The 16,009-nt window shown below is 32.1% G+C and overlaps 1 protein-coding gene and 1 non-coding gene across 2 annotated transcripts in view; both read right to left on the minus strand.

The window, feature by feature from the left end:
• On the minus strand, positions 1–107 carry LOC143656625 (U6 spliceosomal RNA). The gene has a single exon (XR_013162540.1). It is a non-coding gene; the product is annotated as a U6 spliceosomal RNA (small nuclear RNA).
• Positions 108–7,709: 7,602 nt separating this feature from the next.
• LRFN5 (leucine rich repeat and fibronectin type III domain containing 5) overlaps positions 7,710–16,009 on the minus strand; it is a 316,517-nt gene continuing 308,217 nt past the window's right edge. The window contains exons 5-6 of the mRNA XM_077126494.1: positions 13,742–13,785; positions 7,710–8,090 (exon numbers count right to left, since the gene is read on the minus strand). Coding sequence (XP_076982609.1) covers positions 8,073–8,090; positions 13,742–13,785 — 62 coding nt within the window. The 3' untranslated portion in view covers positions 7,710–8,072. The remainder of the gene's footprint in view (positions 8,091–13,741; positions 13,786–16,009) is intronic.

The following is a 16,009-nucleotide window of genomic DNA, read 5'->3' on the forward strand; positions in this document are numbered from 1 at the left end:
TAAAATATGGAACGCTCCATGAATTTGCCTGTCAGCCTTGCTCAGCGGACATGCTAATCCTCTCTGTATCATTCCAGTTCTAGTATATGTACTGCCAAAGTGAGCACAAGACCTTGGAAGTTTAACTAAAACTTCCGCTGATTTTACAGGTCACTTCATATCGTAAAGACAAACTTCTTCCTTATTGTTGCACAGCAGGTCTAAGCCTGAACAGGCTTAGGAGTTAGAGTCCAAATGTCTAAATGTCTGCCCAGACAGTAGTGGCAACAAAAGATGGTTTCATCTCCATTAGCCCCATCCCTCTCTTGGATGTAGGAAATTAATCTCACTCTTATGCCATGAGAAAAACTCATGCCTCTGCTTTCAACAGATTGCAATCCTGTATGCCCTCCCATAGAGAATCGTCAAGCTGCCAGACAGCATTGGCAAGAACCTTACAGAGGTATAATCTAGTCTGATTTGAGAGATTTTTCCAAGGGGTGATAAGAAGGCATCTGAGAGAAGCTTGCTTACTCAACATTTCTACCCAGGTCCATGGATACAAATGGATCTGGGCTCACTGTGTCATATAATAACTATACAATGTGCTATCAGCAAATGAAGCAAAGATAATATGGAAGAATTATAGTGTTAGGAAAATTTAGATGATAGAAGTTTAAATATCTGTCCTCTAAGATAGATCACCTACTTAATACTTCAATAAAGCTTTCCAAGCAAACTAGGAAAAATAGTGCTGTGTCAACTCCTCACATTGAATCTAGGATTTCCATTTCTTATAAAATGAAAGATTCTATTTTTGAAGACAAAGGTTGTGCTGTAATTTAGTACTGAATACATTTATAAGGAATGCTTTAATAATTTAAACCAAGTGAATTAGACCACATTTACAGCTAAAATCAATTTACATTTGTTGGATGAAGTAGCTACTGGTCTAATCTACTTCAGCCCTGGCTCCAAACTCAACATGCTAGACCGTGGTTCTTAAAGCTTTATAAATTATTTCTTTGGTGCCATGAAAGGTCATAATAATATGATCCAGTGGTTACACTGCATAGTCAGAAGTCTTAAATTCTGTTTTCCACTATGTTACTGATTCTTTTTTTTTTCCTGTGGGAAAATCAATCAAATAACCAATAGACAAACATAATTAGCCTGATAGTACTACACTGAGACTTAGGGATCAATTTCAGCCTGACTTTAATAATCATTCTGGGGCATTGCCTTTTGGCAAGTATAGAAAAGGAACTATGGGTAACATAAAACATGATTTACAAGTGGAAAATATTAACTGCTGTCTGAGCACAAGAACAAACTCTAGAAGGTACAGAGAAGCACGTGAAATTCATCACTGGTTCAGCTTCAGCACGTGCTACTTTTATGGTTTCCGCTTCTAGGTCTCATCGCAGTTTTACCCTTTGGCAATTAATTCTTTCCTTACATCCTCATATCCAGCCGACTGATTCTCTAGACTATTCCAAATGAACCAGCCCTTATCCAAACTTAACTATCATATTTGGTAGATACTAAGAGACTAATGCACTATCTCCTACCAAAGCTTGACAATCATGTGGTTTCCTAAAAATTCTCTCAGGTCCAGAAATACGTTTATCCTTTTTATCTTGACCTTTTCTGCACTTACTGATTTTCCTGTTTGGAACTTTTGGCTATTTTTGCTTTACACTTGCCCTCAGATTACAAACCTCCTCCATAAACCTATCCTAAGGAATCAGTTTTCTATAATTTTTACAAATATATTCCTCTTCCTATCCATACTCACTGTCCCACTACCTGTATTTATATTCTTAATTTTACAGTTCCAATTCCCTATCTGTACTCGCTGCTTTTGGCCTCTCCTCTTATCCAACTCATTTTTTTAAAAGAAAGTCCCGAATTCTACTTTCATTTATTAATTCTAGGTGACTTTTGCATATCTTTGTAAATGTCATTTTTCACCTCCTACATTTAGTAAATTGATTTTTTTTCTTAAGCTTAGGTTTTTGGTTATTGTTGAATTAAAATAATTATCATCACCAGCAAAACAATTAATTATAAGGACTGTAACACAAAAAGAGTAACAAAGAAGTCAACCCCCAGAGATAATCATGTAGGTTACACAGAAAAAGAACTAGCATTTGAATTGGCCAATTTAAAATATCTTGAAATAAAAACGTAACTAAATATATAAATTATAATGCATTTACAGAGTAAATAGTATATTTAAAGATATTTGGTAGATACTAAGAGACTAAGGATAGGTAAAAATTAAAATTGTTGAATATCACGGTGACATTTACACTGCGTAATAGACATAAAATAAAGGTTGAAAAGATGAAAGAGATCCAAAAATGAGCGTTGTTAAAACTAAGCTATTTCTCAGAATTTAAACATCTATCACATTGGGGAAAGATGAGAAATTAGTCATATTTACTTACCTTAAATAACTGGGCATTGATTTGTTAGTCAGTATTTTATCTTGCCTCTAAATTCAAAGGCACTCTGAAAAAAAAAATCTCCTACATAGATTGCTGTTGATGAAAATTAAATGTGTAAATTCAGTGTCCTTACTGCACTAAAGAGTTGTTTGATCTAGCATTCACCTGCTGCTTTTGAAATACAACTTTTGATGCAGATTTTATAATTATAAAATAGAGTATTAAAATACTAAATAATAAAAATTATTGATATGCATAAATTTGATATTATTGATTCAAAAAAGTATTAGAATAATTTGACCATTTTAATGAACTAAATGGCATTACTAGCAATAAACTTTTTTTTGAGTGACTAAATTTGATTTACTGTCCTCTTTTGTGTAAGAGTCTTATATTGATTGCAATGTTGACCACATTTTGAGAGCTGAGAAAATTGAAATTTTGTGGAATACCACAAGTGCCTTAATTGGCAGTATTTTCCTCTTTTGTGAAATGTTGTACAAAAAAACATTATAAATAAACTACATTGTTCCAGATAAAGTAACAATGTTGTGCATTATTTTGCATTTGGAATTTGCTTACTTCAGTAGAGTATTAAATTTTTATCGTTAAACCAAAGAGGAACTAATTCCCTGACAATTTGGTATAAAAGAAAATGAACTATTCTTTGACAACCAGTTCAAATTATATGGTATAAGAAAATTGATAATTTTAGAAGACAATGTAGTGTAGAAGAGGTTTCCAAGTTGCAGATTGATATGGAAAGTTGAGATTGTGTCACCGAGAGCAAGGAAATTTGGCAAAAATAGTTTCTTATTTATTTGAAAAAATTTTCATTTTAAATAATGCAAACACTGTTTAAGAAAAATATTCAACTCCTCCATAGGTAAAATAAACTTTGAGCTAACTTTCTCAGAAACTATCCATCAATACTCATGGCATATAAATGCCATATTAGATTGCATCTATAAGATACCAATCAATCCAAACAGTAAAGTCAAATATTAAATCACGTACTGTAAAGGCCAAATACTGTTCATTGAATTTTTAAAAAAATTTTCCAGTGATTGTGATATTTTGTAGTCTGGTCTTTGTCATGTGCATCCTAATCACCAGCATTAGAATCACTTGAATTACTTGGCTGAGTGGAGGATACAAGCTATTTTGAAACTCTTGAGGTCACACACAATTTTCTGAAGCAAAGTGAAAGTAAGAAGTGTACTAATATCTGAAAAAATTTTGAAGTTTACTAAAGATTGATAATTGCTGCTCTAGAGTTCATTTGATGTTATAAATAATATTCTTTAAAACTCTCCTTTGAAAAAACCCACAGAACTGTACAGCACAAAAAATGAACCCTCATGTAAATTATGGGCTTCAGTTAATAGAGCATAGCAATATCGTTTGATCAATTGTAACAAATGTATTCTAAAACCATATGCTAGTAATACACAGAATTGTGTGGGAGGGAAGGGGACATGTGGGAACTCTCTGTACTTCCCGCACAATTCTTTTACATATCTAAAAATGCTTTAAAAATAATCTATTTTTTTAAAGCGTTTACCTGCGTTGGACAAGTAATTCCTTGAACAAAAAGAAGAGTGTAGAGACAGTTGTAGGACTACTGAACCATGGAATTTAGAATGACCGGATTGTATTGTTTCAAAGAGTTGGTCTTTATTTGCTGTGGGTTCCATTTATCATGTAAACAAGAAAAGCAGTATTTGGATGACACAATCAGGGATGTATATAAGATTCTGTGTACCCAAATGAAGTTAGTGCAAATTCCACTTTTCTGCACAGTCGCAAATTTTATCTTAAAAATTTCAAAATAAAATGTCATCCTAGTTCTTCCCAGGGTGTTATTTAATCAGGCATTTCCCAGAGAATCCTAGGACAAAGAGCAGAGTATCAAATGGTCACTAATATGAGTTTTAGGGAAAAATTCTGATTCTTGAGGTGGTAAAATGAAATGAGCTTAAATTTATTTACATTTTTCAATGACAATTTACTTCTTCCCTAATTTAAACAAATAATGAACATATGATAAAAATACTTCAGCACTTAACAGAAAACTAAGGAAATATATATGGCTAAGTTTACCTATTTACAATTGTAAAGGACATGTGGGCTAATTCACTTAATTCTGTTTAGATGAGTCAGGGAACTCATAGAGAAGGAATGTGTTAACTTTTTAAAGAGGGAACATAAATAATTGAGAAAGTAATCGGAAAGAAGATGACAGGAATGGTATGTAAAAACCTTAGACAGAGCTCAGAATATAAAAGTTTCATAGAGCAAAACAAGAAAAGGGTAGTTAAGCATCAAGAAAGGTGATTTAAATTTTATTTTTTTAACTCCGGGTTACATCTATAATCCCAGTCTTTAAACTCCAGGCTTCTATTGGCCATCACAGTCAAACTTGAAATTTTACATGCCAGAAGAAGAAATAACACTTTATATCTTTCATCTTTTTCACTACTTTCAGTGTTAATTGCCATACTTTCCAGTGCCAAAGTTAGACACAAGTAATAATTTGTAATCATTTCTTTTTCTTTGTTTCTCACAGCGTATTTATTATGCCTATTAGAGTGTTTATATCATGCTTTGTATTTGAATTTGCTGTTTACACATATATTTCCTCTGTTAAAATATGGACTCGTTTTTAGCCCCGGAACCAAATTTCTATGATATCTAGTAGAGATTTGGTATGAACACATATTAGATGTGCAAAGGTCATCTATTCTCACTTCTATCTTGAGAACCTAAAGGATTGAGAAGCATGTTCTTGAAATAAATACTTGAATTTGTTGAATAAAAATTCAAGTTCTATTGATTCATTTTGCATCATATCTCAACTTCTTCACAATTGTTATTACCCTAAGGACATCACAGAAGAGTTCTTCACATCATTCTAGCTGATTCCAAGCTTCAATGCTCTATTTAGGTACTGTTGCAATGTATTATTTTATCAAACATATATTACTTGTCTGGTATGATCAATGCACTATAATCAGCTTTGTAGGAAATCCAACATTGAATAGGACATTGTCCCCAATCTCAAAGGGATATTGAATCTGGGGGCAGGGAAAGATAAACATTTCTAGAAATACACACAGACGCATGGAGTATGAGCTTTACGGTAGATAGCTTGAGTTGATGTGATAAAGTAGTAAATATGGGCTTAAAAAGCAGACTATAAAGTATTGCAATTTCGTAATTGGAATTAAGAATTTCGTGTGTTGTTAAACTTTACTCGTGGTAAGTTGCGCTATTGTGCTGAACTCTTTCTTATCTCTCTTGTTCGTTTGGTCAGTTGGTTGATTTGTACTCTGTTTCCACAGAGTTGTGTCCCTAAATGTTAACACTGTCAATTCCTATGTAAATAAATGTATCCATACGTTTATCTACCACTTAGACAGGAACATTTGGGTGGCTTTTGAGTCATTTATCTTTGTGAAGAGGAATGCACCAAACCCAGACATGTTAAATGTTGAACAATGGTTGCAGAATTGAGTAAGTAAGAGAAGGAGATCAGGGATTTTTGGAATCTCCCCTTCAAATAACAAGAGGCCTTTTAGGGAATGGCGATGCCCTGTGAACATTTTCCTAAGCCACTGCACTCATGTTTCATTTAAAAATTATTCCAAACTCAAGTAAATGTTTTATACGTAAACTGTTAAATGTGGTGACTTAGGACTTCCACTGCACCAACTGTATTGCTTCCCTAGGGTTGGAAAACTAGTTTGGATTGATTTTGTTTTTCTTTGTTTTGTTTGTTTGTTTTATTCTGGACCTTTGCCCATCTCATGCTCTCTAGCGTCTGTCAAATGCTTTGCTATCCCTACAGCATATCCCAGTATGCTATCCCAGTCATTTACAGTTACTGCTGCTGCTTCTTCACCTGAAAATAAAAAGCAGCAGTTCAAATTAACAATGTCAAGGGGACTTGCTGAACCTCATTGCGCTTTCATATGTGAGACAATATATATTCAGTGTAATTTTGTTATTTTGTACTGTATATACCTAATATGTTATATTATTAATGAATATGAAGTTTATGTATATAGATTATGAATTCTATTGGAAAGGATTGCAGTTTTCTTTTGCGATGTCTTTTAATTTTTATGTTGCTATTCAGATCAAAGGGATAGGTAAGAGTGTTTTATTATCCATTTTAATAAGCTAGAGAGAGATGAGAATCTTCGCTGGTGATTTGATTGGGTGGCGTTTGGAAATGCCAGTTTGTATGGTCACTCCTAGCAGTTGGTAAAATACTACTAATAAAGCCTGAGATATGGGTTAGTTGATGAGACTGAAGTGTGTGGTGGGATCTAGACTCACAAATTGGATAGCAGTCAGGACAGAAAAAAGTTAGAGACAGTCAATGATAGTTTGGGCTGGGAGCAAGTGAAATAGATGAGATAATTTTATGCATAACCAATAAGCTTAATGAACTGAAAATAAATTCATTCCATTAATAATCATAATACTCAATGTGTGATGTTGAAATATAAAATTTTCTATTTTATAAAGAGTCTTGTTCAGATTATAGTCTTAACCTATTTCTTCTTTCTAGTCTTGAAATTGTTATCAAAAGCTGAAAAACTAGTAGAAGTAATCTCCCTATATAGTCTACTTGTCTATAAAACAAAGTCACATGTGCTAGGAAGTTTTATGTGGCCTTATATATTCTGCATCACCTATTTGCATATTTAAGTACTTGCATATGCCTTGATTATGTATGTATGTACGTATACTCATTAAAATTAATTAGAAGATCTATGAGATAAACTAGGGACAGAAAAAAAGTAAATTTGACTGTATTAAAATTTGCTAAAGATTAAATGTATCTTTATGTATATGTATGCTGGTGTTAAATCAGATATATGATCTTCATTATTTTCCATGGAATTGTGCAGAATTGGTCAAATGGGCACTTATCATTAATCTTAAGGCTTAAAATTATTAAAATGTTTTTTGGTCTGGCTGTCCAAAAAAGCAATGAATCATTTTGGAACAATTGCAATATGACTACCTCGTCACTTTCTGTCCTCCACTGAGGTATATATAACTGCTGTAAAGCTACTTAAATAGCTTCACTGCTCTTCCATGGAAGAATCAGTTCCAATATCATAAAATAGTTTCTGATCCCTCATGGTTTTTGCCACTACATAAATGTAAAATAGCATTAACAGTTCATGCAATCATTGTGCCACCATTCATACGTGAAAAAATGGACTTTCACAAATCAGGCAATGTACCAGGTCTGTCATAGTAAAACATTTATTTGTTAAAGTGATATAGATTATTCAAGATTCTACAGTCTGTTAAACCATGGATGGCAATGTAACATGGATTGATACAGAATTTGATGCCACTGTAGGCTTTTGTTCCTTTCTTTCTCTTTAAAAAAAAAACCTCGTAGGCCAGAAAAAAAAAAATGCCTTTAAAGGGGATGAGCCATGGTCTTACGGAGCCAATTCTGCTGTTTCAGAGACTCCTGCTTTGGCTCCTGTGGAATATTTCTTCTAGGACACGAGTTCAACCAGCAGCCTTTGTGAACTGAAACTTTTTTGAATTTTATCCAGTAAAAATATCAGTGGCAACTGTTTTCAGAAGACAGAGAAGGGGTGCTCTTCAGATTAACTCCAGCCTCTGAAAGGAAAGAGACAAAGAAAAAAAAAAAGAAAACACGTAGCTGATAAGATTGTTGTGGCAACAATCTAGAAGTTTCTGAGCTGTAAGCACTCAAGCAGGAGTTTCTTCTGCTGAAATACCAGACATGCCCCTGAAAACTACCGGGACATACTCATGGGTGTAAAAGGTGTTGATTGGTAATTTAAAATTGGTGGATATATTAAAATATCTCATTTTTAAAAAGAATAAGTGTCAAGCTTCATTAGTTGTATAATTCAAAGCCAAATTGTGGCATGGCATTGTCCCTTCTTTTGGCTCTCACGTTTACACCCTTAAATGAAAACACAATTTAAAAAAATGAATTTATAACACTGAAGAATGAGTGCTATTGAAGTTTTAACAAACATTCATATTGATTTTTGACATATGAGTATATTAGATCAAATTTGTTCAGCACCTCTAAAACCTAACTAATCTCATCTCTACATTCAAAAAATTCTACTGGAACTTATACATGATATTAAAATTATAAAAAAATTTAATTATGCACTTAATGAAAATGAAGGCTCTTAATTGCCATCACTAATTGGTTCTTCACCAAGGAAAAAAGTAAAATAAAACTGAAAATTGGTAAATACTTACAAAGTAATTAACAACTTAAGCATAATTTTGGAAAAAATAACATAAAAATATTTCATAAATATAACATATAATTTATAATATAAAATATATAAACTGTAGAATATTTTTCCTCTGATATAGGTTCTCAATACACATGGATATTGGTTATGCCTGTGAATTTTATCCTTGTCAAATATAGAACATAAATTTTGAAAAATATATTTCATATAATATAAAGTAGACATAGCATTTCTCTATCATTCAGAAACAACTATATGTTTACTAATTTCTAATTGGAACATTATTAAAAAACATAGCACAAATTAATCATGACTACACTTAAGATCCTTAGTTTACTACTGGTTATTCTTTATCAAAGCGGTGATGAAAAATTTATTTGGTCAACCTTATGTGATAAAGGTGGGCAAATGCTGTTGAAATATTTTATTTAAGAAAATGTTTCAAAATGAGTCACAATCACTTTTGAGAAGTATAAGGGCTGCACACAATGCTGTATTTCATTTGTTAAAAATGTTCTTGGAAACTACTGAAATATAGGTATCATAATCATACCTTACCTGGGAAATACTATAAAAAAAATTGCAAAATCACTTAAATTATATTGGCTTGTATCACTAAAATTCTCTGAGTTTGGGTCATAGCATAGCTCATCTAGGTAAAATTAGATAGCAATGAATTTTGTTTTCTTTTGATAGTTCTAATAATCTATGCCCTCTGAAAAAAATATATATATTGTACCAAATTTCAAGTTACAACAAAAAGCAAAATTAGCAAAAAAAAAGTGAAAAGTTCAATAAACTTAGAAAATAAAGAGTGAACAATAAAACCAGTAAGTTTTTGCAAATAATAAATACTTTTAGAATAGCAACTCTTTAATATAAAATTAATGGTTCTATAGGCTGACATATTTTAAAAGGATTTTCATTCAATTTCCCATTACATAGAACCACATGTTATCAACCAAGGGTGGAGTTATGGTTTAGAGAAATACAGCTAATCTTGACTATTCCAAAATAGCAGTCAGCTTTGGGAACTATGGTGGAAATTTGTCTGCCCTGGAGCTAATACCATATTGAAAGAATTGAAGGGATAAGGTAATATGAACCAGAATTTTAAAAAGGTGCATTTTGTAGGGTATGCAAAATAAAACTTTTTATATTTACTCTTCCATAGCCAATCTCTTACAATCATCCTATGAAAAGTTAAACATGGAACACAAGATTACACAGCACCACAAAGCTAAAAGTAACATAGACTATATTCATTATGGTGAAATGTTACAGGAACTAAAAACAATTAACTTGGGATGGTTTGGCAATGGTCCTAATTTAAAAGTGAAAGTCTAGCATGCATAATTCTGTAGGCAGGCAGTATTATGACATAAAGAGGAAATGCAAGCACCTGCCGCACGAAGAGCAGAAGCAAGAATTTCCTGACAATGAATGGATTATGGGAAAATCCTATTACTGCCCTTCCCCTGAACTTAATTAAGAAACATGAAAGATTTTAATCTTGAGATGCCTAAACAATAAACAGATGATTTCTAAAGGCCATTGCTGGCACGAGGATGTAGTATTTATTTTTCTGCAATGCTGTAAAAAATGTTTGAATAAAAGAGTCATCAAATAAGTGAATTAAATAAAAATATTTCAAAGTGCTTGTTTTTATAATTATAAATTAATTATATGCTTTATATGTATATACCTGTTCAGTCTTACAAAAAAAAAATGAGTGAGTCATTTGAAAATCAATTTCATAGGACAAAAACTGAAGAATCGAATATTTTATTGTCATTGTCTCAAAAAAACATTGGAAGTACATCTGGATGTTTATATTGGAAACAGTTGTAGGAGTATCATTTGCTGTTCAGTTCTAGTTCTCTAAATGTTGCTGCTTATTGATAATTGACATTATTGACATTTTATTAGTTTATATATTAATAGTTCCTCTAAAACCACTGTATTTTCATGTTTATTTAATATATAGCAGAGATTTGATGAAAAATTAGTATTTTTAAATGCCTTGATTAATAATAAACATGGAATAACCACAAGTCAAATTTATTAAAACCAGGGAGCAATGATGTTCAAAGCTGGTGCAAGCAATTGCAGAATAAGCATAGTTCTTGTGCATGCCAACACATGCACACACACACACACACACACACACAGATTTTTATTGGTCTGAATATAGCAAATGTTTTTCAAGAAAATTTTCTTAAAGCATTTTCATAAATACCAACTGGTAAAGTGTTCCTTCTTAACTGTCAAATATGGCATATCTATTGTTTTATCATTTAAAACATTAAAATATTTGCCAAATTAAAGATTAATTTATTTATAAGGACTGATTTATTAATGAGTAGCTATCACCATTTAATTTTAGCAGTGATTCCTTCCTCCTTTGCTCTCAATTCAATTTGGAGTGATCTTAATCTCATGTAAAGATCAAATATAATGCATTCAAGTATTTTAAGCTCACTTTATTTCTATACATACGCAGGAAGTTTCCTTGAGAAAAATGAAAGTTAGCATAAGTCATATTCTGGCTAATGAAAATTAAATGTTTCAACTCTACACCCTTGGAAAGAAATCAGTTTAGGCCGATACCCCTGTTTGATTAACTATAGAAAACCCATACCCGAAAATCTGTAAACACAGGGCTTTTTGCCAGCTCCCGACCTCACTTCCTTCACACCCCATCGAGTGCTGGTGATGGTGTGAAAGACTGAAAGCAGAAGCAGAGACCTCACTCATAGTCTCTTCAGAAGGGATAGCATGGTGTACTTTTACTGACAGTTGTACAAAGGATAGGCATGCGACAGCAAAAATCATTTACTAAGCACCAACAACAGTTATGCTGGGATCGTATGGTAACTTAAACATGAGAATTAATGCAAATGTAGCAAGCAGTTGGTTGACGAGTGAATGATGTATTCCCACCGAGTTACGTTAAAATTATTCTTTGCCTGTGGATTTGATTTTCTTGCTATGATTATAGAAAAAAGGGAAAATTGGCCAAATCTTTGAAGGAAAGTTTCTATAGCATTATGCCATGACTATTTTTTCCATAAATAGAGCTAGAGAAAGACCCAGGCTAACGTAAAAAAAAAAAAAAAGAGGGGGACTGTATTCCAGATATTCAACATTCACTGTTGAAACATTTAATTTTCATTAGCCAGAATATGACTTATGCTAACTTTTATTTTTCTCAAGGAGACTTCCTGCGTATGTATAGAAATAAAGTGAGCTTAAAATACTTGAATGCATTATATTTGATCTTTACATGAGATTAAGATCACTCCAAAGCACTCCAAATTGAATTGAGAGCAAAGGAGAAAGGAATCACTGCTAAAATGCCAAAGCACGCATGGGCATACACACACACACACACACACACACACACGAATTTAATAAATTTTGAAAGAGAGAGCAAATTCCTAAAAGATTACATAATAGATTATTTGTATTTTTGTCTGGGTGGTGGACTCTGATTTAGATAGACCTTTTTTTTTTTTTCACTGTGTTTTCAAAACTTCTATAATTAATACTAATTACTTCAGGATTAAAAAAATCATAATAAAAAATCTTATATATTTATAACATTGACAAGCCCTGCATTTTCTTAAGTAGGACCTGGAGTTCCAAAGAGATTACTTTTCTCTAAATCCCACCTCTGACTATGTGGAAAAATAAATAAATGAACACAACAATATAGAATATGTCCCATGAAATGTGAATATTTGGAAAATATCATTACACAGTCAACTGAAAAGGGACTTAGGCATTGACCATTCTTGCTTTCAAATCTCAACATAACATTTCACATCACTCTGGATTGTATTTCTGATGGGTTCATCATTTACCTCCCAATCCCTTCCTAACTTTCAGTTCACTTATATGTCCAAAATCACATACCAGATGAATTTTTTAAATGAGAGAAAAAGAAAAAGAAAATGGGAGGTGGAGAGGAAAGGGGAAGAGAGTTACTGATTGAGATTGAGAGAAAAAAAAGGGGAGAGGGACACCTACATTTGCAGGTCACTTCAATAAATGCAATAAATGTCAAAACATGTGCCAGACCCTGTGCTATTGATTGTACCCAGTGAGAGCCATCTGTTTCATTTTATTTACTAATTTTTGCAATATACTCATGGGATCCAATATTTGATAAAGAAATGATGTGTGAAAAACACTGTGTTTGATTTGGGGACAGACCACATTTTTTTTCAAAAAATCTGAAGGTTTGATCAAGTTACTGTCTTTTAAATATCGAAACGTTAAATTTTCTACTACCAAATAGACCAATGGCCTTTTCTAAAACTTTTTAAAGCAGCATATTTTTTTTTCTGTGCCAAGCTTTAAGCAAATGGTCGCTGCTTCCAGCTGTTTGAACAGATTGCTAAAGTGCTGTTCTGTTCTGAAAACACATTTTCTGATCCAATTAAAATGCAGGAATCAAATACTCATTAGAAAGTTCCAAAAATCAAAACAAAAACAACCAAAACACCTCAAGAAGAGTAATTGGTTGCTGAAAAAGACAAAATGAATGCCATGAATATTTCATTTAGTCTTTTGTTCCATTTTAAAGCCGCTTCATTCATTTTAGATAACAGTGAAACTCTCCGGTTCACCCATTTTCAATGAGACATCATATATCATCTTAAACTTACTAGGGTGTGGTAGTCAAGGGTAGGAGTAGGTATATTCTTATCAACCTATTGTCGTCATGTTAGAAATATTTGCAATAATATTTGCAAAAAATGTGCATTATATCATATGTGACTACAAGAGTGACTCCAATATTACATGGCATTATTTGCATTCCTAATAGTTCCTACAGAAAAAATCAGAAATATTCAGGTAACCAAAATGAACTTCAGTCTTTCCTGTCAAGCCTTCCAAGCATGTTTCAAAAGAAAATTTCCACAAATTCCACAAAGTAACAAACCAAACATTAAAAATGGTTTTATAAATGAATATACCCACTGAAGTGCTGAAGTTTGTGACAGACAATAAAAATCTCACCTGTGTTTCCTGGACAGTCTGGTCAACATTAGTCAGCAAAGCATCTGGGAATAAAATTGTCAATGTCATGAGCAATTCATTTTTTTTAAGTAGACACTAACTCATTTCTCTCTGAAATCTTGATAAGATTCCTCTTTTCAGAAATTAATCTAAACATTTTTCTTTTTTTTTTTTTTTTTTACTTACCAGTTCTTGGATTCATTGCAATTACCTTTCATAATATTTGGTAGTTCTATATAGCTACCTCCTGATAAACATTATAAAGGCAGAATTTAAGCAAATATTGTTCCAGTAACTAAAATGAGTAATAATCAATAAGGAATGTGCCCTTTTTCTATGTGAGTTCAATAAGAAAATCAGGTTCCAATGCATTTTTCCTATTCAAAGTTAACATTTAAAGTGTAGAGTAGCATATAACTGATATAGAAAACACATCAACGAAAAAGAGAATTCAGAGCAGGAAAAATAGTTTCATGATGTTTTTACCATGCAGAGTATACAGCAATCATTTTACAGGATTAACCATCATTCAGTACCCCCAAAATTACATTTTACCAGGACCTATTTATCATCCGTAAAAAAATAAAATCTAAATGAAAACATTCTGCCTTTAAATACCCTATGTATATTCTAATTTGCTATAACGTCTAATGCCTTTACATAACCTTGCATAGCATACATCCATTTTCTTTCCAGAAGTTCTCTTTTTTAATTAAAGACTCCTTGTCACTGAGAAGTGAAACAGTAAAAAAAAAAAAAAAAAATCTAGCTGTCTAAGGGAAAGTAGTTCTTAGGTAGCACAGATGAGTCTGATGAGAAGGACAAAGTAGCTGTTCACAAAACTTCCAACACTTACATTCATGTAAGTAAACGATGGCGTCTGGAGATTAACTTTTGTATGAAACCAATAAGATATGTTCACATTATAAAGAAAAAAATGATTAGGCAGAGCCCACATAGTATTTTTCATATGTCCCTCCATTTAAGGAGAGTAATTATTTGTTGGAATAAAATTATAACTTTTATCTAACCCAAGTGCCAGGTATGATTAAATGTCCATCTACTTCCAAACACACATATTTTAATGAAAGGGCTCTCATGGATTTCTCTTGAATATATTTAAATAGTCATGCACATAACAATCACCTACATGAAGAGAAAGATTGGTTGAAATTAGTCTGAGAGATGATTATGCTTAGGAATTTCAAAATAGTGAAGATGTCCTATAATCTGATAAATAGTTTAGCTTGTATAGTTGTTTTGGGTGAAGTTCTCTGATAGATAATTTAAATCTAATTTAGTTACATTAATTAAAATCCATGTTTCAGGATATGAAATTATTATGTTATCTGATTAATTTTACATGCAGAGATAAGTATAGACCCACATGCCATGTATAGATACATAGATATGGAAAGTGGGTTTTATTCAATAGTAATTTCAGAGCCTAAATTTTTATTTGGAATAGCTCCACAAAATCAGAAGACAATGGCACACTCAGCATCTTATTTATATTGACTATCTATAAAATTTGATAAAATTACAAAAGCATGAACTTTACCTAAATGAGGTAATTTCATACTTAATTATACCCTCCAGTTCCTGACTATTGAGGACGCTGCAATTATGTAAAATGCTTACTATTCTATTTTAAGTGATCATCTGTATTCCTATAAGAATTTTTTTTTCATAGCAAAATCAGCAAAAAAATAAAATCTGTTAAAATTGATTGTATTTGTAATCCCTGCATATATTTTATCAAACACTGGAAAGAAATGAATAAGTTGTAATCTGAAATATTTTCATAAGCTGTTACAAAAACCTAGTCATAAATTTAGGTTTATTTTCTCTCTGATTTTAAAATAATTGGCATATATTGATTATCCTTAATTAAACTCAAAGTAACAAGCATTTTAAGGTAAATTATTATGATCGCAGTGGCTATTATTAACAAAGGGATATATGAAAACTGCCCTTTTCCCATTCAACTAATAATACTCTGTTAATTAGAAGACTGGCTCTCATCCTGAGATAAGACTGAACAAGGGAAAGATGTGGATAGACTTCATTCTGTCTGATATAAATGAGTCCTGCTCTCACTGAATTATAAAACAGAATGGAATACTGCAGCACCAAGAAGACAACGGGTTCACAACTGCTGTCTTTTTGGAGTTACCTAGTGTATCTTCACAATTCTGTGTACAGTTAGATACTTTATATATATGTAATTTTTTAACTTCTGCCATTCTAAAGATAGATTTTTAATTT

This window comes from Tamandua tetradactyla, chromosome 14 (assembly GCF_023851605.1).
Source record: "Tamandua tetradactyla isolate mTamTet1 chromosome 14, mTamTet1.pri, whole genome shotgun sequence".
NCBI classification, from domain to species: Eukaryota; Metazoa; Chordata; class Mammalia; order Pilosa; family Myrmecophagidae; genus Tamandua; species Tamandua tetradactyla.